Raw genomic sequence first — 24020 nt, forward strand, 5'->3', positions numbered from 1 at the left:
TTGTTGTTGCTGCGAATCTAATTACAGTTATAGATACTGATTTATTTTTATTTCCTTGAATCAATGATTCTTAGATTTACGAATCATGGTGTAACGCAATCGCCTGTCTATGATATTCGATCTAATTCACTTTAATCCGAAAAGTTGTATTATCATCTGCGTCTCTCGAAGATTGCCTCAACATCTTTTTGTCGACATATCCGGCACATGTTGCCTCCACCTGTCTGACCACCTGTCCTCCACCCTCGCACCACAACTCCCGTCCACGATGTGACCACATTTCCTGGATATGTAATTTGAATCTTCGAACAAAGATAGAGTTGTTTTAAAATGTCGCTAAGCCAAAGCATATAGGGTAATGTCTCTACTAAACCGGTCTTATGTCTATGTAATCCAGTTATGCATCGAAACTATTTAGAGCACAATAACAATAAAGCTTGTTAACGTTCTCGAATTAAAATTCATCATTTTATTTATAAATGGCAGTAACTTTTATTGCCATTTGAGGTTAGTTTTCGCTACCTAATTTCGGTGGCAATTTTTATTATTTAAATATTCGAGTCATCGTGAATTATTATATAATATTTCAGAATAGTACACTTGAATATTAAGTAATACTTAATGATAATATTCTAGAATATTTTAATACTAAGAAATGCCACCGAAATTAGGTAGAGAAGACTAACCTGAAAATTACCGATATACATATACATAACTTTTCCTAGAACTCTTAAATGTGTAGTACTAACTAACATTAACATACAAGTACTTAGAAAAAAAATACAGTTTCCTTAGCTTAGCGACGTCGACGGTCGTCTAATTATAAGCTAAAGTTCAACTGCTATTAGATGGCTCCCACAAGAAATGGTCTCCATTATTATTCATGACCTTGAACATGCAGACGTAGTCACTTCCTGCTTGAGGCACTAACACATCCACTCGTGTAAGTGGAACTAATTGCAATTGGAATTAACTTAACGTGTTTTTAGGTTCTGTACCTAAAAATACAAGTACTATAGAAAATTACAACGCAAGTCAGCCTGACGGTGAAAACACAGGTGACATTCGAATCAGGTCGTCTGAGATTACTGAGACATTATTCTGACTCTAAGTAAATGATTTTTCATGGGAACGTGCAACCTTGGCCGGTAAGGTGCGATCAGGAAATGTAACTAACTTCTCTGTCCTCTCATTCGCACAGTAATAAAAAACGTAATAATGTGTTTTTGCCCATGTTGGCTATCCTTGGCCGTAAGATTTTTAAATACAAAGACCACTTTGTAATTTAAAAATCTTCTCTTTCTAATGCTGGCGTTCTACGGCCCGTGGTGTCTCGGGCCGTGTCGCGCCCGCTCTCACGTGGGAAGTGTACCGCCGTTGGCGGCACGGGTATTCTCGCCATCACAAATCGGCGCGGCGGCGCGGTGCGGCCCGTGATATCACAGGCCGTGCAAGCGGTTTTTGGCATGTTTCACTTTGTTTAAACTAAATCGATACATTAACATTAAGGGACGCTTATCAACACGGAATCATGAATAAGCACGAAAAAACTTCCGCTCGAACCGTCGCCGCGAAACGACTTTTCTGTTATTATTACTTACTAGCTTACTTAGTGCGATTCCATGTCGATAAGTATCGTGAATTCTTTAGGTTAGTGATCTTGATGTTTAATTAATATTTTGTTTTAGGGTAACTTTCAGGTTAGTTTTCTCTACCTAATTTCGGTGGCAATTTTTTTTACGATTATAATACTGCAATACGTAAATAATACATTTATAACTTTTTATTAAAAAAAAATCCGATCCCTAAAGTCATGGAATTACATCTATTTGCCAAGTTTTATTGACATCGGTTACCGGAAAGTGTGCGAAACCAGATTTATCCCCTAGTTTCCTTTCCAGGTGCAATATTTTCTTCAAATTTATATGGAACCAATACAAACAAACAACAAAATAAACAAACAAACAATACAAACAAAAAAGTCAAAATCCGTTCTGAAATGCCGAGCTAATCGCGTAACATACATACAAAAAAAATACAATTAAGATGTCGAATTGAGAACCACCGAAATTATGTTAAGAAAACTAATCAGAAAATTACTCTTTACCTACATGATATTTATTTATTTACTTTTTTTTGTGAAATTACTAGATTATACCGAACGCAAAGAAATTTTCCTACGATCTTACAGGACTGGAACCTGTGTCTGTTTTGCCAATCTAAATCAGCCGCTCTTCCTACAGAACTGCAGATAGATTCAACAGATCTGACGAATTTCTCTACGCATTTGTTACAGATCTTTGATTTTCAACGTCTTTAGATTTGAAGTTTATTGAATATCACAATGTTTTATTACCATGATATTCAATTTTTTTTGTGAAATTACTCCACTAGTTTGTTATAACTATTAATACAAAGAAGCTTTAGATTTCTTATATCCTTCTCGAATGTCTCTCTTGCATCGAATTTTTCGGTTTTCGCCACATTACACATTGGAAATGAATAGGCTAACTAGCGTATTATTTTTGACACAAAATATTAGACAAACCTCTAGACTCTCATTATTGTGATACCAAAATGAAATGAGAACTAGATGCGGAAGGCGTTTACATAATTTACAAGGATAATAATGGAACGTGCGCGCGGTCTTATCGCAGTGAGTTTATATTCTGTTCGCAAAACTTGAATTAAGGACACGTGCGATCATGATTATCTACAATACATATCGTATGAAATAGACGCACATTTGATATATTTTTTATAATACTAAGTGACAGGACAAACAATGGTGTGAGGGGCATTGCCATTGCGCCCGACACCCTGAGACATAAGTCGACAAGTCTCACGATATTTCACCAGCACCCTTTTACGACCCTTTTCCGATTTTCATATTTAGAAAATGGGAACTATTATAATACGAGAAGTGGACAGGAAAGATGAGACTAATGAACTTTCAATTCTAATGTGAATAACATCATCGTTAATTTTATTGGGCAACGTATAAACAAGGTATAGCACTCGTCACAGATTGAAAATGTATAACTTTATATAAAGAAATGTTGTTGAAAAATATCGGTATGGCCACTAAATTAAATGTGCCGTCATGTTTCAAAACGTACGGTGAGACAGAGATGTGGTGATGACATCATTCTTTATATAGTAAAAATGTGATAAGTAAGCTACATTATTGAAAATGGCGTCAACTCACGGGTAAAGATAAAAGGTGGCATTTTAAGTTGGGTAAATTCTTGCATTAAAAGTAAAACCAACTACAAAAGTGCCTCGTGATTTGAAACTTTATTACCATGTTCAACAGAGACTACGATTTACTTACACAAGGCGGAGTCGGCACGTGGTGTTTACGGTGTTATATGTTTAATTTTCAATAAACCCAGACTTTCACAACCGCAATTCCAGGATTATAATGTGATGGCGGATTTCTTACGACGTACTTTTTTTTATGATAACAATGATTAGATTAACAAGTCACAACAACAACAACTATTGCTAAGCGACACGCATGTCCAGCGCCCGATACCCTGAGACATAAGTTGACAAGTCTTCAAAACTGGAACACAGTAATGCTCACGTTACTGCTTGGCGGCAGACATAGGTAAAGTGAGTAGTGCTTCCCTGGACGAACTCTTTCTAAGGAGCTCTACTGCTACTAAATACTACGTGACTAACGATCTACACAGTTTAGAATATTCCCTAATTAGAAACCAGGTAATTAGTTAGTGTTGTTGTCTGACATTTGATTCTGCCCATGAAACAAATATGAACGGCTGCGTTGTATATTTCCAATATTGCGAACAGGATAATGGTGTAATGTAAAACTTTTCCCTTTTCCAAAGAGGCAAACTTCTATCTTACAAATTCTGATGACAATGATTCATGATTCTCTGACTTTTCCTTCCCCGTGTATAAATCGACCTTGCCGATATGTCTCTTCCCTTGGCACGGTTCTACATGCTAAACCTTCATATTAATGGCATTACCGGCTCGAACATACGACTTAGTGGTTTAAAGCTTGCCCTATTTGGCTTAATTATTGTGAAAAAGACAGAAATAATATGTTAAATCTTATTTCCTCAGAAACTTTACGTCAATTGTTTTTGAAATTGTAGTATACCAGTGTTCCCCTATTCTAGTCAGGGAGTCTAATCCCGTTTCCCCGTGTTCCGCCCGTTAGTCGTCCGAAACGATTACTGTCAAGTAAGTAAGTAATACTCGATCAAAGCAAAAGAAGACGCCAAGTATAAAACTTCATTCGCATCACGCATCTTTTAACCTATGAAATAAATCCTATACTTTCAACTGTATACTTTGCAAAAGCTAAGCATCTTAAGAAGTCTTGCGTTTAATCATGTAAATTTGTCTGTTTACAATGCATTAACATATAATACAATGACGATAGTTTGGGTAATAAAGTATCATACTAACAAATTATATTATACTTATATTCAGTATTAAGACCATAGATCATCATCAACCTTTCATACGGCCCACTTCTGGGCACTGGTCTCCTTAAAAGTACAGAATTTAGGTCAGGGTCCATGCTGACCCTATGCGGGCTGAGGATTTCACACCAATTTCTGAGGTTGTGACCCTTCTTCAACACCGTTAGCAATCTTCTTAACCTTTCAGTGACGGGCGCAGCTTTAAAGCTCTGGGCAGCAATGCAGCTGTTCTGGATAGGCGTGTCGTGTCGCTTACTACCAGGCGCACGACTTGTTCGTCCCGTCACTTAGTATCATTAAAAAAAAATTAAAAACAACGTAATGTAATGGAAGGGTAATTGCGAATTATGGCAAGCAAGTTCCATTTTCAATAACAGAATTAAATGTATCCGGTTCTACTACAAATTTCCTGTTGATATCCTATAGTCACAATATATGAATTTTCATGTCCGGTTAACTACACGAATTTTATTCGTAAGTAACCGTAGGCGTATGACATTCCTTGGGTGGATGACATTAAAATTTTCGCGGACCGCAACTGGGTGCATGTGCCACGAGAGCGATGTAACTGGAGAGATAGGGAGGAGGCCTGAGGATGATGAATCGTATGCGTTCACAGGCAACGAGCCCTAAACGTGTGTGAGTTGTACTAACTTTTTTTATAAAAAAAAACCCATTTCAAAAGTTTGGTTTTCCACATTCGTCACCTCTACGATAACTTAGACGCATATGGATGCTCTCGTCAAAGCGAATCATAATGAGCCCAAACACAAGATAGCTGCTGCACACTGTTGAGGAGTTCCTCTCGTCTGTCTGCCATTTCTGTCATCAGATCAGCTCTAGGTTACCATAACATTTCATTGTCATTGAAATGACATCTATGTGCCAAGTTTTATTGTAATCGATTAAAAGGAGGCACTCATTATCCTGCATTGCAACACTCTTTGCCGTCCGCCGCGCAATGCAAGATTATGAATGCAGTCGCAGCGTGCATACCATTCTGCAATCCTGCAATGTGCCTTGCGAGACTATACGTGGGCCATAACCAGGGGCAGTGTGAGCAGCTTCCTGCCTGTGCGGCGGACTGCCATGCAGGTAGTGAATGGGCCTTTTAACGAAAAGTAGGTGAAATTCAATAAACTGGATTCATCTCCTGATTTGAAACCATTAGAGATGAAATATTTCATCAAATTTGACTGGGACCGCGATAAGACATTTTGGTGAATACGACGAAGTGAAATGCCGTGTAATATGTTAATCGATATTAAAGTTAAATCAGTAGAGGGCGCAACACTATTTATCTTGCACACATGCACATTATACGTACACAGATGTATTTTTGTTTTGGTCTTGTCTCCAATACTTCAGGGCCAATTTTTAGCGACTTTAAAAAGGAGGAGGTTCCCAATTTGTTTCTCTTTTTTAACCGACTTTAAAAAAGGAGGAGGTTCTCAATTCGACTGTATGTTCTTTTTTTTTTCTTTTTTTTTGTATGTATGTTACGCGATAACTCCGGTATTTGTGGACCGATTTTCATGATTCTTTTTTTTTTTTTTGGAAAGGGTACTTCCATAGCGGTCCCATTTCTTTTTGAAACCACCTCGAAGGGTGGCTGTTCACGCATGAAGATTCATTTTTATAAATAGCGCCTAATTTAATTTAAGAGCTTTAATGGTTGATTTTGCTATTTTTCCAATTCAAGGCGTTTTTCTCTCAATATACTTTGAGTAGTGTCGTAGTGAGAACCTATTTTTATTATCTACTTTTGAGGTCGGTTTTTTTATTACTCTGTATTGAGATTATGTGTATGTATTTGTAAACCGATTTTGATGAATCTTTTTTTTTTTGTTGGAAAGAGTACCCAGTACCATTTAAAATTGAAGAAAATATTCCCCTCTAAGGGTGGCAAATCAAAGGATGAATCTGGTTTCGCGCGCTTTCCGGTAACCGATTTCAATAAAATTTGGCAAATAGATGTAATTCCACAAAGTTTTTAGGGCGGTTTTTTAGTACTCTGTACTAAGATTATTAAACGTCAAATTAAATTGTCTTGTTTTCAGTATGACAAACAAGACCGTATACGTAGAAGGGCTGTGAAGAAACGTCGTGCAGGTACTCTGTAAAGTAAATAGTAGTCGTCTTACAAATACACTGAATGTTTTCCGAGGTTTAATTTGCGTTTGCTAAGGAGACATATAAGGAAAAGTCTAGATTTTCTATCTCTGAAGCTCTGTTAATATTGGCTACGTGTTTAGCGCATAGGTGCAACTAAATACGATTATTTACGTTTCTCGCGATGTACTCTTCCTGTTAATGAATATAGAAAAAACAGGGGTAGTCCTGCCGCTGAAACACTGGGAAACCCTCTACTTGTCGGTTGGTATTACCAGCAAAATTATCGTGAAACATGATGTTACGACATTACTGCATTTTGATTCGTTTAGAACCAACCAAAGATCAATATTATCCTGAAGGCATAAGCCACGTCGTCGATTCATCACTTGTGATCAAACGTACACCTATGTTAATTTAACAAATGGTAAACGTAGTACCGCAACTAAATTGACAATTATTGAAACCCTATTTTTATTCAATCCCAAAGTCGCAGTTGCCCTGCGTTAGTGGAGTGTGAAGAGAATTCTTCACACTCCACTAAGATAATGTAAACCAGCCTATACTTGTGTACGGAGCAAGCAGCTATAGTTGCACAAACATCCGGCGCAAACGCAGCCGATAACGACACTTGCTGCAAGTCGCTTATCTCGAATTAGCGTTTCTCAACACACTGAGTCATCGGGCACAAAGGTGGCGATTTAATCGATCTGATTTTTCGTCTTCGTGCTTATTTGAAAATTTGCGCCGCCATTATATGAATATTATTTTTATGTTGTTTATGAGGATTATCGAACGAAATTGGATATTAATAATAATAAATATTTATTTCGGAATCTTGTCCATAGTGTTGGTGACAAATTATCTTAGGGCTAGTTTTGGTAGGCTTGAAAGTAAAATAAAATGAAAAATTATATGCTGGTGTGGAGCTGCACCCAGTGCTGTAACAATGGGGAGTTCCATCGGTCTACTCTGAGGAGTCCGTTGGAGCTATCGCAGAGGCGAGCTAGCATGGAGGCGGAACGTCTTCTCATTATAGCGTAGAAGTCATCCGTGTGCGCCTCCGCAAACATCTCCGAAGCACTGCTATGCCACAGCAGCCCCGACAGAACCCTGAGCGTTATTATACTGGACCCGCAGGTCACTGTATGCATTCGCTACAAAATCGACCCAGAGGCTGCAGGTATTGAATGATTCGCAGTATGCTTAAAAGCGAAATTTAACTGGTTTTGTACACCATGAAAATTTTCGGTCCAGCAAATTACAGCGGACAGTCAGCGGCTTTATATTGCTTATTGTACATTGCAAACTTCAATGACCTACGCATCTTTCAGCGTACAATAAGCAATATCCAATTTCTAATGCCGTCGTGTCTTTGTAAGAAAACGTCGCGTGTGTCTTTGGGATGAAAATGAATCGAGAAAGAATATGGAGAGCGGTGTGGGAGCTCAAAATTCTATTTGGGGCTTAAATAGACTGACGCCTCACTTGTTTGTACGGTGCAATATACGACACAAAACAAAAGTCGCAGTATCGGAAATAGAGATGGAACTGCAGTAAACCCGTATAAAGACTACAAATACAGCTAATAGATGATGCTCTGAAGATGCAAATATGTAGAGCGACATTAACGTTCATATGTGGATTCTGCCAAGCTAATAAAACTTGTCTGATTCTCCTATTTCACAATACCAGTTTTTAGTCACGTCTTACGACTTAAGTTAATAGTTAAGTATTTACATGCAAAACTTTTAAATTTCACTACGATAGCTAAACTGGTTAAAAAGAAGTTGTGTGTGATTGTGAATACAAACAGAAGTTTTCTTTATCAACATGAGCTACAACAACAGGTTATAGTCATCAAATTATACGGGGAAGTCTGGAAATGGGTCAAAATCCAATTTGATGATATGTAAAATCTTAGCATATACATATGTACATCAACCTTGATAAAACAGTGTCAAATATGTAAATTGCTGTTCGAGGACAGACTTCTGTACATACTGTGCTTACTGGATTAAATTTTACAATACAATACGCGATACGTGTATATCCTAATAAGTAGTTACTTCTATTATTTACCAGACAACTGTGTTGATCTGTATTGTTTGCCAAAGAATATGAAATTTTTTTGTTGTACAAAATTTAAATATATACATGTAGATGTCAAATAGATGATGTCACAATTGTGTACATGTAAATTGTAAATGTCTTTACGCAATATTTAGCTATTTTTACTTGTTACTACCGTATTACGTTTAACTATGTTACAATGATTAATGGATTTTACAAAAGTTTGTTAAGATGAAGTGAAACAAGTTTATCAAGTACTAACTTGTCTCTTAGAGCTTCACGACCGTCTTTGGTATTAATACCAAGTCTGTAGAACTTCTGTAGTCGCTAAGTTTTCGTCAATTTACGACTTAAGTCAGTTGAGCTTCTGTAAAATCTTTTAACTTTTCGTCTACTTGTTACTTAAGTCAGTTGAGCTTCTGTAGAATCTCTAAGATTTGCGTCTACTTATTACTAAGTCTGTTGAGCTTCTGTAGAGTCTCTAATCTTTTCGTCTGCTTATTACTAAGTCTGTAGAGCTTCTGTAGAGTTTCTAAGCTTTTCGTGTACTCTATGTACAATCTTAGGACGATCATGAACCACCACAAGTACGTATGTAAAGCTTCCTGACCGTCTTTCGTGTATTCTTTAAAACTTCATGATCGTCTTTCGTGTATTTTTTAGCTTTTCTTTTAATCTTCATCATCGTCTTTCGTGCATTACTTAGCTATTATTTAAAACTTAATGATGTTTTTTCTTGTTTTTTTTAGCTATTTAAAACTTCATGTTTAATGTATTTTTACATTTTCGTAACTATTTTTCAACCATTAACCACACACCGCTCATAGAAATTATCTTTAATAACAAGCTATTGTCTGCGGGTATAATTATTTTCCATCCATTTCCATCCTACATCTTGCCTTATTACACCTTTACAACGAGAACTTAGTTGGCCACCGAATTTTGTCACTATAAGAAAAACCATAGATTTTCAGGATTTGTTTTTATTAGTACCTTTTTTTTGTGACCAAGTGACGAGGCGAACCAGTCGTGTGCGTGGTTGTGAGCGACACGCCTATCCATAACAGTTGCAGTGCCACTCAGAGCTTTAAATCGCAAAGATCTTAGGGGCACTGCCAATGCATTCGTCGCCTTGAGACGTAAGTTGACAAGTGCCGTGTGTATGTAATTTCACCAGCGCCCTTACCCTTCAAACCGGAACGTAGTAATGCTCACATACTGCTTGGCGACAGAAATAGGTGAGATGGCAGTATTTCCCTGGACGAACTCTTTCACAAGGAGCTCTGCTGCTACTAAAACTACTAACTCTGCTTAGTAAGACCAAAAACATACTTTGTTCTCGCGTTCCGCATAGGGAATAAGTTGTGCTGGAAGAACCTGGGCTGTTTACATTTGGTGTAAAATTACAACTGAGCAAACTATTATTTTTGAAGTTTTACATCGTCATTCATCAATAAATCTACTGGGAAATTTATGGGCAGATTTAGAAAACCGGCTACATTCTGGTATAAAAAAGAGTAATAATAATCTGTCTCCAACAAATGCTTTCAACACTGCCAACAACAAGCCATAGAATTATGGCTTCCAAATTAAAAAAAAATATTTTCCTTAATGAAATGAATGAATGACTGAAATATTCTTTATTGCACATTAAAAATTACAATGACAAAACAGAACAGTAATGTAAGTATCACATTGGAAGATAATGTACAGCAGGCGGCCTTAATGCCGAGTAACAATTTCTTCCAGACAACCTTAGGATAGAAATTTAACAGTTGGAATGGGGGGTGCAACCAAAGAATATCTTGTAATGAAAGTGGTTATGAATAAATAAACTACTCATCAATGAAGTAAATATATGAACAATAATATGAAATACATACATTATTAGAATACACACACAAATAAAAATCATATTATACTCTTATATATATAATAATAATAATATGAATACTGAAATACTTTTGTAGGAAAATAAAATAAATAGCAATAATAATAAGACTCCTCCACCACCACCTTAGCAAAGTTGCATAGGTATTGAAGTTAAAAAAAGAAAAATCTTGAAAATTTGCATTCACTACATAAACGATGCGGGTTGGTAGGTGATAAATCATTAATAATAGGGGAATACTTGGCAACGGCCTCGACTGCACTTAATTGACGCATCGCTGCAAATGAAACAATCCACCACATATGTAGAATAACGCATTTTGTACTCACTTAACAATTTGCTTGTAAAACCTTCGTTGAAATCTGTACATTACCATCATGAACCACAGATAATAATCGCAAACTTATTATTATCATCAACACTTAATGGAAAATTGTGGTTTATAAACAGTTCCCTAGATTTTGATAGCGAATCTCTGAATTGGCCAATTAATTAATAAAATAGTTAGCATATCAGAGGTTTTCCTCACGTTAACTATGAAAATTCAATACTCGTTTCCTAATTTTTTTTTTTTGGGTTTTTCTTATCAACGTATTTCATCATAAACTTGAAGTGCAAACCAATTAAACTATAATTTATATATATGAATCTATTAAGCAGTTTTGAAGGATAAAGGTACTTGTGCTGGTGCAATTACAGGCACATGGGACTTGTCAACTTATGTCTCAGGGTGACGGGCGCAGTGGCAGTGCTCCTCAGATCTTTGCGATTTAAAGCTCTTGAGTAGTACAACAACTGACACGGATAGGCATTTCGCTTACCACCAGGCGCATAAATTGGTCGTCCTGTCTCTCGGTTGATATCATAGAAAAAAAGATTAAAAACACCGGTATATTCCACGATTAATAAAAAACAACCACTTTTATGTAGATTGTGGATAATTTGAAATTATTTGCTGAAATAAAGAGTCTACGTCGATGTAAACACAAGCAATGACATAATCGCCCCGGAAGACCGCATCCGCTTGGCACGAGCTCCACCATTAAAATTAGATCCTATCTATCTGTGCTTCTCTATTTCAGATTACTTTTATTTTTGTCTCATTTCACTTTCTATATAGGGAATACGTTCAATTAATTGCCTTCCGTGACTCCGTTTTAGCTTTAGCAGCTGTCGTCTTTATATTATCTCGATCGTTTGGAACATTTGTTGTTGCCATCGAAATAGATGACATTTATATCAGGAAACGTGGTAGGTAGTCGTGTTATATCCGTGGAGAGTTTATTTATATTATGCTGCGAAGCTACACAGTAAATCAAACGGAAAAGACCAGTTTTTCGTTGCGTCTACTGTACTGCAACACACTTTTTACAACACACAAATCTGTCATAATTAAGAAATCCTCTATGATTTCATAATTGAATGTAGTTATGCAAAACAGATCCGACCCGCATTTTCATAAAATGGAAAAGCAAGTTGAAGAAGGTAAATACATAATAGGTTTACATTAATTTGATCAGACAAGGTACTACGTACGTACATTTTACATTTGGATGCTATATAATATTTAAATATTTTTTTTACATAAAACCAACTTCCAAGTATGAAATAATTATGTACCTTAGTATCATTTAAAGTAATATTGTATAATGAAGATGTTGTGAGTTACACCACTGTTGCGCGCTGATAGCCTAAAGTTAATTTAATTTTCCAATAATTTGTTTAAAATGCTAACTAACTTTCAAAATTTCAGAATGAATTTCAAATAATTCTTTTTGGTAAAATTTATACTGTAACTTAGATTTTATTGGAATTTGTAACTGGCTCTCAAAACTGCTTTCATAACCAATTCTAATTCTTCGAAATATCACGCAATTTCTAAAAAAAGCCATGACCTGTGGTCATGTCCTTATTACCTTCTCAACGTGTAATAAATTCGACCGTTAGTTTATCCTCGTACCATCTCTATTGAATGCAATTTGCGACCTCTTCTATAGTTTCTTCTCCTTATGAGATTTGATGTATAAGGTCATCGATGTCACCTTGGTGTGCGACACGTGATTTCTTGGTATATGTCTTTTTTCCTCGTTGTTCATTGTACAATGATTTTTACTCGTTCATCTGGCTTTTTCTATATTTGTATAATAACTATGTAATTGGATGTGTACTCATGTGGTTGACAACGACGACTGATTACGATTACGGCAGTCAACTGTTATAAATGTTATGTAGACGATTATGATCACAGAGTTGGAGAATTAATCTTCAGCAGACTATTCACGACATCTTTTCAAAAGAAATTAATTTTAGTTTAGAAATTATTTTTTTCGACTTTGCCACTAACATATCCTCGACAGGTAACTGTCGCAATATGACAAACCTTCAGGGCGTTTACGCCATAGATTTAGGATTTTTTCGCTACGCTAGTTTACGCACTACGTCCGATTCATATCAGTTCCGAAAATGGGAAATGACGGTTAGAAATGTCACAGGGATCATTATTTTATCTCTAGAATATTCGAATCGTATGGGCTCGAGTTTTCTAGATTCAAATCGAATGACGGATTCAAATCGAATTTGAATCAGTCAGTGCTTTCGTATAGTTATCTATCGTATATTTATGTAGATAATTGCTAGAATATTAACTATTATTATACTGTAATACTCGTGCTTACAGTAATAATAGCTCGTAGTAAATATATGCAGTTGTTGCTAATTTTAGACCTATTTCTCATAGTCGATGTGTATCTTATACATAAATCAACAATCTTCATATGCTATTTTGTATAAATCTTGTGGTTTGTATAATATTATACGCTTGTTTTATGTGTTTGCTGGAAAAGATACTACTCGCACGTATCCTGTATTTACTACATTACATTATTTACGTACATAAATGATACAATGCTATATTAAAACTAAATATAATACACATTTATTTATTTTAAACCTTGTTTGAAGAGATCAGACGATCTGTACCATTTATCGAGTTTTATAATATGTAACTTTTACGGAATACATGCACGAGTGAGTTCAGTATTTGATCAAACATTTGTTTTTATTTCTAATCTGTCTGATGTGTCCTCAGATGAACGTCCGGGTGACGACGATGGACGCGGAGCTGGAGTTCGCGATCCAGCAGACCACTACTGGCAAGCAGCTCTTCGACCAGGTGGTCAAGACCATTGGCCTTCGGGAGGTCTGGTTCTTCGGTCTACAGTACACCGATTCTAAGGGCGACCTCACCTGGATCAAGCTCTACAAGAAGGTTAGTTTCTTTTGAAATACTTTTTTCTCCATTTTCAATAGCAGTAAACATTAAGCCATTTTTGATTGTACAAAAATATTGAAAAACCTTTGCGTAGATTTTTGCAACTTAGTCGAGTCATGAATTAAAGAATAGAAAGTGCCATGACATAAACTAAGCGTGGCTACCGAACCACACGCCGAACACTCCATACAACGGTCGAAAATTATTTACCTACTACTACTATATACAGCAAGGCGCTTTGCACACGCGCAAATGTGTGCGTAAAGTGGCAGGATTACCTACCAATCACTTGCTCGTACTATTACATTACGTGGTCAGAGCGGCAACTTGTTATCTATAATTCTATTATAGAATCCTAATAATCACACATGTTCATTACGTATTTATATCGGTATAATATTATATTTTTTATTACAATAATATTGAAGATTTATTTAAAAAGTATATTAAAAGCACTTAAAATGTTATCTTTTGTACAGGTACCTTTAAATGAGGTAGCCAAAATATTTGAAATTGCGTGTCCAACTTTATCATTACCTAGTTAATAATTAGGTATATTCACTACGTAATATTTATCGGCAATACAAATTGAAAATTCTAGAACCCTTGTCTAGCTCACGAAGTTATGGCGTCTTATTATATTGATATAATAAATCTGTATTATATATTGCTCTGCACTAAAGAAAACAATAACTGAGTCTCAGACTTTTTTTACTGACTATCTTTGAAAAAACGAAAGAAACTCCTCTCTTTATCCCGTTTAGTTAGTTATAAACAACCGTACACAGCACAATTCACGACCATTATACAAATTTAAATACAAAAAGTACAAATTTCGTAATGAATAAATTAAAACTATATGCAAACATCAAAGCCGTCTTAGCGCGAAATCGGCTCACCGACAGCCTTGTACTCGTTCAGTCAATGTGGCCGTCAATGTGCGGGGTGTGGTGCGGTATCTCAAGCTAGGGAGCGGAGAGTGTCCGTTCTCATTACTTATTAATTCTCCGACCGAACTCAGCTGATCAACTTAAAGTTTACAAAACATATACGCTCAATTTTCATGTTTACGTTTCCGAATTCCATCGTTCACTGCCGTATTGTTCACAGTTCGCTACATTGCCCTACAATTGCCAACTACAACGCTCGCCTCTTATTGTCTCGTAAAAATCAACAACTCTCTCTAGTTTGAAACAACATTATCAATGAAAATCGTATTTCTTTACTTAATTAATATGAAGCTTGGTTTATGTTTTTATAATTGTATTTTATTCAAAAGACGTGAAGCCGATATACTTTACGCCATTTGTTTTAGTAATCTTATCGTTAATAGATGCTTAATAATAATCATAAGTGACACTCCTATATCCGGGCCATTGAAATATTTTATCTGAGTCTTAAGTGTGAAAGAATTTCGGATAGACAATTTAGTCGAATTGCTAAATCGAACAACAATAAGAATTAAAGTGCAACTTTGAAGCATCAGTCGCCAAAAATAAAGATAAAAAACTTAATTCGTTGAACACAGAGAAGCGAGACGTTTTTCCTGGCAACAGACGTCGACGATTTGTGAATCGGTTGAGGGCAGTAGAACACAATTATTTATAGTCTAAAATAACTAAAAATGTAAACTGAGTGGAGCTAAGAAATAATAAACAGACAAAGAACAACGTAATGAATAAATCAACTAATTAATTAACCTGTCTATCGGTACAATGAGAGTCAATGACTATGTCCTCTTTGAATATTCATGAACATTTCGTGGTAAATATAGTTGCTGTCATTGCTAAGTGGGAGGGTAAAGTGATATTCAGTAATTCGGCACTCGCTTGTATACCAGTTAACATTGCTTTAGCAGGTCAATGCCGGGACAGCGAGGAAACCAATTTCACACAATTCCTTATAGGTAATCGTACAATAACAAAAAGACGGAAACACGCGTCTGCTCAATGAACATGGTTGCTTTCAAGGTACATGTCAAAGGAAATCTTTATTTGTGAAGGAAACACATTGTTCTAAGATAAAATCTTATTAACGCTATGTTTATTGAATGTAGACATTACAAACACAATAACGGTACAGAAATAATATGTTCACTATTCGAAGACTAAAAAGTGATAGTAATGACGACGAATCATTGGAAAGCAAATTGTTACGAAATCTGAAACATCGCGAGGTATTTTCAATTAGAGGCTCGCAGAGGTATGCCATTTTCACTCAGCTGAACTGAGAGGCACTAAAGCAGAAAGTGCGTAGCTCGTTATCAATAAGTAAATAATAAATTAGCTCGTACATAGACAAATAGGCGGATATAACAATAAACTTGAACTTGATCCGGTCGAGCGCATCGGTACCGCTAAAAATAATCATTACATCGCGCTTCGTTCTGACGCCGCCACCGCACACCTTCGTAGTAAACATATATCGAAGGTGGAAATTTTAAAAGTCGTACGGGACATTTTATCGTAAGCGAACATGACGTTCCGACAAAATGTCTCTTAGGATATTTCAAATTTCCACTGTCGATATAAGAGTAATAATTTCTTCGATGCATCGAATTTTGAAACGTCGTAAGCGAGATTTTGTAGTAAGGAACATTTTCCATTACTGCAATATATTACTTACGACATTTCAAATTTCCACTGTCGATACTGAATACGGGAAACTAATTCCGATATATTTTGCAATTCAATTGACGCATTCGATTTTTATAAATACGATATTTTTTGTTGCTACTCGTAGTTGAACTCAATGAAGCTGAAAGAATTTTTAATCGAGAACAGTAATCAAGTATGTCAACGCTGAGATCCATTGAGTGTCATATTTATACACAGGTGTGGATAAAGGTATGAATAATACCTGCAACCAGTTTGCACTCGATAATGATGACTCAGCGTACGCATACGACTTTGAGAATTCTATCTTGAGAAATTTCAGAGATACTACGATACAATAATATTCATGATGACCATTTCAAGCATCTTTTGTTCATTGAAGATTACATAAAAACGTACTACCTAATTTCGCGAAAAGATGAATAAATAGATCCGTGTCGTGGAGATGCATTCTCCTACACCACTGGAAGAAAAACGTGCAAAATACTTGTTATTTATCAAAATATTGTGATTTAATGGTAGGCGTGAATTATAATCAGAAATGCTTCGCCTGTGCGTAGTACCATCTTGGTAGGCTCAACTCTAGCATTACTTCGTCAGCGCGTGGAACGGAACATCACTCCATTGTGTAGCATTCCTTCTTCGTAAATGGTACTCTTAATGACCTGTCTCTCTCTGTACTCAGATCCTCTGACCTATACATATGTTTTTCTCTGCTTAACCTATCGCAATCATAAAAAAAAATAGTTTATAATAAATATACTGTAATAATATAAATATTATATTTCCTAGCAGTAGGGCCCCTTGTGAGAAGAATTCATCCAAGGAAGTACTGCTACCATACCTATTTCTGCCGCTAAACAGTAATGTGAGCAATACTGCGTTCCTGATTTTAAGGGCAAGGGTACTTGTGGAACTACAGGCACATGGGACTTGTCTACTTATGCCTCAGGGTGACCGTGGCAGTGCGCCTCAGGTGTTTGTGATTTAAAGCTCTCGGTGGTACTGCAACTGTTATGGAACTTGCTCCTCCCGTCACATGACATGATAAAAAATGAAATTCTACTTAGTTGTATTTTAAAATCCTTAGAATTAGAGATTTTATTAAGCACATTTTTCAATCAAAATTAAGTTAGAATGTAATTTAGTTACAAAGGAATATCTTGTATGATAAATATACTCCTCGAATGTCCTACAATTTGCTCATTGCTAAAAATAAATCAACTGTAGTTAACGGACTAAATATGGAGCGATACGAGCGCTAACATAATATGTGATGTACACATGTAGTTCACTTTGCTGATATCACCCGGTGACCGTTAACGGTCGCTTTTTAATTGAGCTCGTCGTCGACCGTTTCAGTAATATACTTCTCAATTAAAGTATGCTTATATCGAATCGTCCTAACTAGCAGTTGACAAATTTTTTAGAGCGTCGTATCGGTTTCGCACTACAAATCGTATCAGGAGGTCTACTCCCTCAGTTTGATTTTGATTGCCACTTCTGATAGGAAACTGCGTCTTTTCCGAGTCCGAGAGAATAAGGAGTTTAAAAAAAACGTATCAATAAAACAAGTAATCGTCTGGGTTTTTGGGAATATGCAAATATAAAAAGCATCCATGAAAATTTACGAAATCAATATTGGTTTTTAATATTTTTTAGCAATCATTAACATTTTAAGACTATAAAAGAAATATATAAAATAATCAAAATCGGTCACGAACCTTATTTTTAACTCGTCGTTAAAGTTTTGAATTGCAAATTAGACCTATGTAACTGTTTATTTGATTTTATTTTTATTGTTTATTTTAGTTTATTTATTTTTATTGAACTTATCACAAAATCCAATAAAACAGTCTATATATCAAAAGTATGTTAACTGTTCACTTTATTGTATGAAGAAGAAATAACTAAACATTATTGTATGAAGAAGAAATAACTAAACATGACTTCATATACGTTCCTGGATAAGTAGGAATGTAGTTATCGTTGCTATTCAATAGAATAGGATTACAATTACGGATCTAATCGATAGTTTCATACCTTTGTTGCTCTGGTACAAAAGGCAGAGTTGTTTTCGTTCATGGTTGTTTGTTTGCTCATTGTGTGGCTTGAAGTCAAGGGCAGAATTTCAACAGGTATAACAGGAGAGTCGGGGCAGCTCAAGGATTTTATGTCGTAACTGGTTCTTGTTTGAATAACGGGATCCTTACATATAAATGTTTCAAACCAATATGTACTACGCTTTCTTGACTTTTTAGAAACTATTTATTTAGGAGCTTTAATCATTATCACGACAATGGCCAAATGGCTTATACTGTGGGTACTGGATGAGGAGGTCCAGGGTTCGATTCCCAGTAGGACCAAAATGGGAAATTAGTTTTTCTAAATTGGTTCTGGTTTGAGTGTTCTGGGAAGTGCCCCAGTGTGAATTCCATTTCTCTGGTACTCATAATACAGGGAATTACCTTGTTTGAGACTAGGGGTCTACTTATTTGACATTATTAATTACTTATTTGACAGTAATTGTTTCTGACGGATGTCGGACGGAGATCGATAGTAGACCCTCAGGCAATTGTTGTGTGTCTGACACACTATTGAACATGTAACCTAATGAGGTTACATGTAATGTGATGCGATGTATTGTCCTTCTAATGAGAAGGACAAGGAGACAATAGAATCCAAGAAGATAAATTCAAATACTGTCTAACCAAACATATTATATACGAAATCTTCGCGACATTACATGTTGGCTTCGACAAAACGGATCGAAACCAATAAACGTTAAATGTATCAAAACCAACCCGTACAAATCCGCATCCTAATAGATTTCATCTGAACACGCTTTGACGCAATGACGTGTATTCTCAGGAATTTCACACACTTCTCGTAATTTAAATAATTTTACTTTATATTTTATTACTCGCTCACAAAGTATAGATTCTCTTTACTCTGCAACATCAAATTTAAAAAGAATAAAAGAAAAAAAGAAATCATTGTTGTTTTTCTTTCATTTAGCTTTTAAAAACTATAAGTACCTTCGCCACATCAAAACGACCCTTCAGACGTTTTATTGCAAGTCCTTTATTCTACATTAAAATAGTATCATATACGTCTTTAGTATAACGATTGCAGGTGCCCATAATTTCATATACTTTGATTGTCGTATTTTGAACTCTTATATGTTATTTGCTCGTCATATTCTGTGAGTAGGACGAGGTACCTAAACGTGCTAGAATTACGTAATAGTTTTACAATACGACGCGTATTGACTGTTCGGGGCCTTACGACATTAATCCTTCACCGTTTTAACAACAATTTGATGACTGTGTATATCGTTGTTTTATAACTTCATTGAAACCCAATACAAATATAGTAGTATTTTTTTTTTATGGTACTTAGTGACGGGACGAACAAGTCGTAAGCGACACGCCTGTTCATAGCAGTTCCAGTGCCACTGAGAGCTTTAAATCGCAAAAATCTGAGGGGCACTGCCACTCTATCCGTTACCCTGAGATATAAGTTGATAAGCCCCACGTGCCTTTAATTACACCAGCACCCTTATCCTTCAAAACCAGAACGGCGGCAGAAATAAGTAAGATGGCAGTATTTCCTTGGACGAACTCTTTCACATGAAGCTCTACTGCATACCAAAAGATATAATAAACTCCTCCAAAAAAGAAGGAATTGTCGCAAAGGTCACGCTTTACCTACATACGCAATAAAGATAAAATTTAATACAAAAGTAGACTCTATTCCTTTACCGATGACAACCATCACGAACATATTTGAAGCCCTGTAGTTTAACGTCAAACATTTTAACTGCATGAGTTGATAATTAATTGTAGCCTTCGTTAAGATAACATCAAAGTTTGCAGTCACTGCATATACAGTGTCAGTCTCAATTTGATTTGACTCATAAAGTGTCATTGTTAATTTGTTATCTACTTTATGTTCTCGCTTATTGACTTCGTAATATTTACTATCGTTTTTTTATATCTTCGACGGTTAGCCTGAAATGCATTCAGACTTGTAAACAGAATTCAAGTACAGTAAACACATAAAGCACTTATAAAATGCGCATAACTGGAAAAGGCTGGGTAAAAGAATACATACTTAGGTTCTAAATACATACGCAAGAAAACTGAGAGAGTTTTCCGATGAAAAGACAAACTGATTGTCCAGTTACAAGTAGAGATGTAGATTATTTCGATTTTTAATGTAAACAATTCTTTTATTTTTCGTTTTTAGTCAATACCTGCGAATCGCGAAAGAAATGAAACTACATATATCTTCAGATCTAAATAGCGTATATTTGTTTTCTTTTTGTTCAAACAAACCAGTGTGTAGTAATCGTTAAAACCTAAGAATTCGATTCATTATAAATTTGCTAAGACCCGTCAAAGGTACCGGAACCTCTGTCAAAGGGATTGAAATTCAACAAACTTTAGTTTCGCCTCGTGTTGATTCATCTAACGAATTCCGGCGTGACTCAACGATGACGTTATAAGTACTTATTGATAGCGCTAGTACTACGGTGATATTACGAATTAATTTTATCGCATGCCTACCGCTTGATTCACTAATTAAGTTCTATTGTTTTTAAAACACTAGCGTTTCATGCTTTATTCAATTATAGGTTCCAGGTATAGACAATACATCAAATTCTTAAGAGTCTATGCTACCTCAAATGGCTTAAGTTGATTCCGCATAACAGTGAAAGTGTTGAATCAATCGCTTTGGAAAAAATGTAGTAAATATGTAGTGAAATTGAGGATATGCACTGATTACTACACGGTGTGAAAACACGATTCCTAAAAATAAACACGATAGAAAAAAAAACATAAACTTACCTCGAAATTTTACAAGAAAATTGAGTTCAATAGGTACTTTACATTATACCAATGATTTTTTTTTAATATCAACTGAAACTAAAAGGGACACGTATACGATATACATTTTTCAAATGGCGTTAATGTCGTTTGTAAAAAAATATATTCTAAAATAAAGCCAGTGTCCCTGCCTCTGTGATCTGCAAAATGAACCGTATTAGTACAAGAAAAACTTGAATTCGAACTGAGATAGTATCGACTCTTCGTAGAGATATACAATTTTTGTACACATCCAACCTGAGACTATAAATGACAAACGTAGACAGTTCTATATTTAAACTGAAACTCACGTGTATAAACACATTAGCGAAATCGACGAACGTCCGCGAAAGTTAGGTGCGTCGGGCGAGTCTGCGCTGCGCTTGCGACGGCCAGCCGCTCCGTAATTGTGAGATTTCTCCATTGCCGACGACACAGTCGACGACGTAACGTGCGTGTCGAGTACAATATTCTTGCTAGAATCACACAATATTACGGCATTTAGTTACAGGCCTTGCGCTATGTTATTATCCTTCAAAGTGGAGATAAGAAGTATTAACCAAGACGATTTCATTGTTTACTTCAAGCAAATGTGAATAAATTTATGTTCACTTTCTTTTTTTTATTCGCAAGGGAATCTGCAAATCGAATGAATAATGGAGTTGAGGTTAATTTATTTACCACGACAAATTGATTATTTCTTATTTCATTACATAAACTCTTCTCTCCGCCTAATCGCTTATTGGACCACTGCTAGAAGTATGCAGACGTGTAAAACAGATAACTGATAACAGTAAATCCAAACTAATATTATTAATGCGAAAGTAACTCGTCTGTCTGTGATGGTGGTACTTCACATGGCTATTTGTATTTCCGTATTTGATATATTTGCCAAGTAATCACACACACGGTTCGGGTTTTGCCAAGGAGCAAAAAACCGGTATTCTGCTAAGAAAATCTCCTTTTATACTATCAGTGGGCCTTACAACCTACGATCCGACAGACAGTCATAAGTTACGTCATCGTAGAGTATTTTGAATCTTAAAATACCAATTATTTAACAAGTTTTTTTAATCAAGTTAGGACACGACGCCCACACTGACTTCGCTGTTTATTTAGTCATTGCGACTAGAGAATATAGGTATATAGTTAACATAAGTATTAGAAACGTAGAACCGAGTAGTAAATTCGTTATTACAACGATCATAATTGTTATATAAAAAGCACTAAAGTCAATTCAACGAATAATATCCACACTGTTACCAGTCATCAATAGAATTCTGTTGTAGTGTTCCCAAACTTTTTTGCCTGTTATACCACGTGCCACCATTTTCTATATTGCGTAAACCCTGCTTTTGTAATATTAAATTTTTTACAAATTGATCAACTTTAATTATGTGTATGACAACTGAAACCGTGGTAGCTTCGATTGGTTTGACTTTGAATGGTTTGATCTACCCCCTCTGAAGCAGAGGCTGTGGGTTCGTATCCGGATTCGCACCTCTGAGGTTCTCAGAATTTGTGTGCGAAATATAATTTAAAATTTACCATGCGCTTTTCTATGAAGGAAAATATCGCAATGAAACCTTCACATCGAAGAAGGTTCACAACCCCCTAGAAAACGTGTGAAGTCCCAAACCCGCACTCGGACTAAGTTGAAATCGTCGCCTGACTGGAGACTCGTGCCCGGCAGTGGGACGCATAAATCGGTTGATAAAGATGATGTATGACAGCTGACACAGTGCTAGTGAAGACTTAAAAAATATATGTTAATGTTAGGTTCGATAAAGACCACTTTGGGAAACATTGTTCTAGTGGGATGAATCGGTACGTATGGATACCTCAACAATCTGACAGAATTATTGTTAAAAATTGTACCCTACCTCTTTTATGTACAGTCAAATGATGCCTATAGCTTAACCTGTGAGTGTGTATATTTAAATTTTGAGATACGAATGTTACTACTTTGCTCTTAGTTAACCTTTCCTCGCTCGACGTAAAATGCCATGGTCGTATTCTTAACGATCTGACATGACAAGCCTTACATATTCGAATATCATTTTGCAGGTAAAGGCAAACCGTAAGGAGGTAGGGTTTTTGAGTTAGGCGGATTATCCACTAGAAGACGAAAGATGGGTTTGTTGACATACCTAATTGTAAAAGTAAACGCATATCTCCGCTTTGTTGGTTAATTAGCCTCACATACACATTTTCAGATAGAGTAATTACCAGAAGCATTTATTTATTTGCTTAAAATATGGTTTACAAAAAGTGGTACATATATGTATAGATATATATCTATAATCAGACCGTGATATTTTACCAAAATTGGCATGCAAATCTATGCTCATCTACAGTTTAGATGCCAAACAATTCTAAAGCAATCCCAATAGTATTAAGAGATTATTAACATATCGCACTGTTAATACAATAGTGTATTAACTCGAAAAGAGGACTTTGTCAGATACGATGAAAAATGAATTGCTCACTTTCCGCAAAATAATCATTAAAATGTATATGTTATAGTTTATTATAGACACTTAAACAATTTCTCAAATATATTTAATAATCAATTAAATATATTATATATATGTATATTTATATATATGTATAATGTCATTACAATATTGTAATATTCTATTATTATATGTATATATATAATAGAATATTATAATATTCGTCAATAGAATATTACAATATTCTAATGACGGTTTTTTTGACGTGTAG

At 35.6% G+C, this 24020-nt stretch overlaps 1 protein-coding gene across 2 annotated transcripts in view; it reads left to right on the top strand.

Annotated features, from left to right (window-relative positions):
* Positions 1-24020, top strand: part of LOC113232021 (moesin/ezrin/radixin homolog 1) — a 51084-nt gene that overhangs the window by 6065 nt on the left and 20999 nt on the right. For both annotated transcript variants that reach the window (XM_026466643.1, XM_026466642.1), the window contains one exon: positions 13625-13804. In XM_026466643.1, the coding sequence (XP_026322428.1) occupies positions 13625-13804 (180 nt within the window). The remainder of the gene's footprint in view (positions 1-13624; positions 13805-24020) is intronic.

This window comes from Hyposmocoma kahamanoa, unplaced genomic scaffold, assembly GCF_003589595.1.
Source record: "Hyposmocoma kahamanoa isolate Upper Pololo Valley unplaced genomic scaffold, ASM358959v1 66, whole genome shotgun sequence".
NCBI classification, from domain to species: domain Eukaryota; kingdom Metazoa; phylum Arthropoda; class Insecta; order Lepidoptera; family Cosmopterigidae; genus Hyposmocoma; species Hyposmocoma kahamanoa.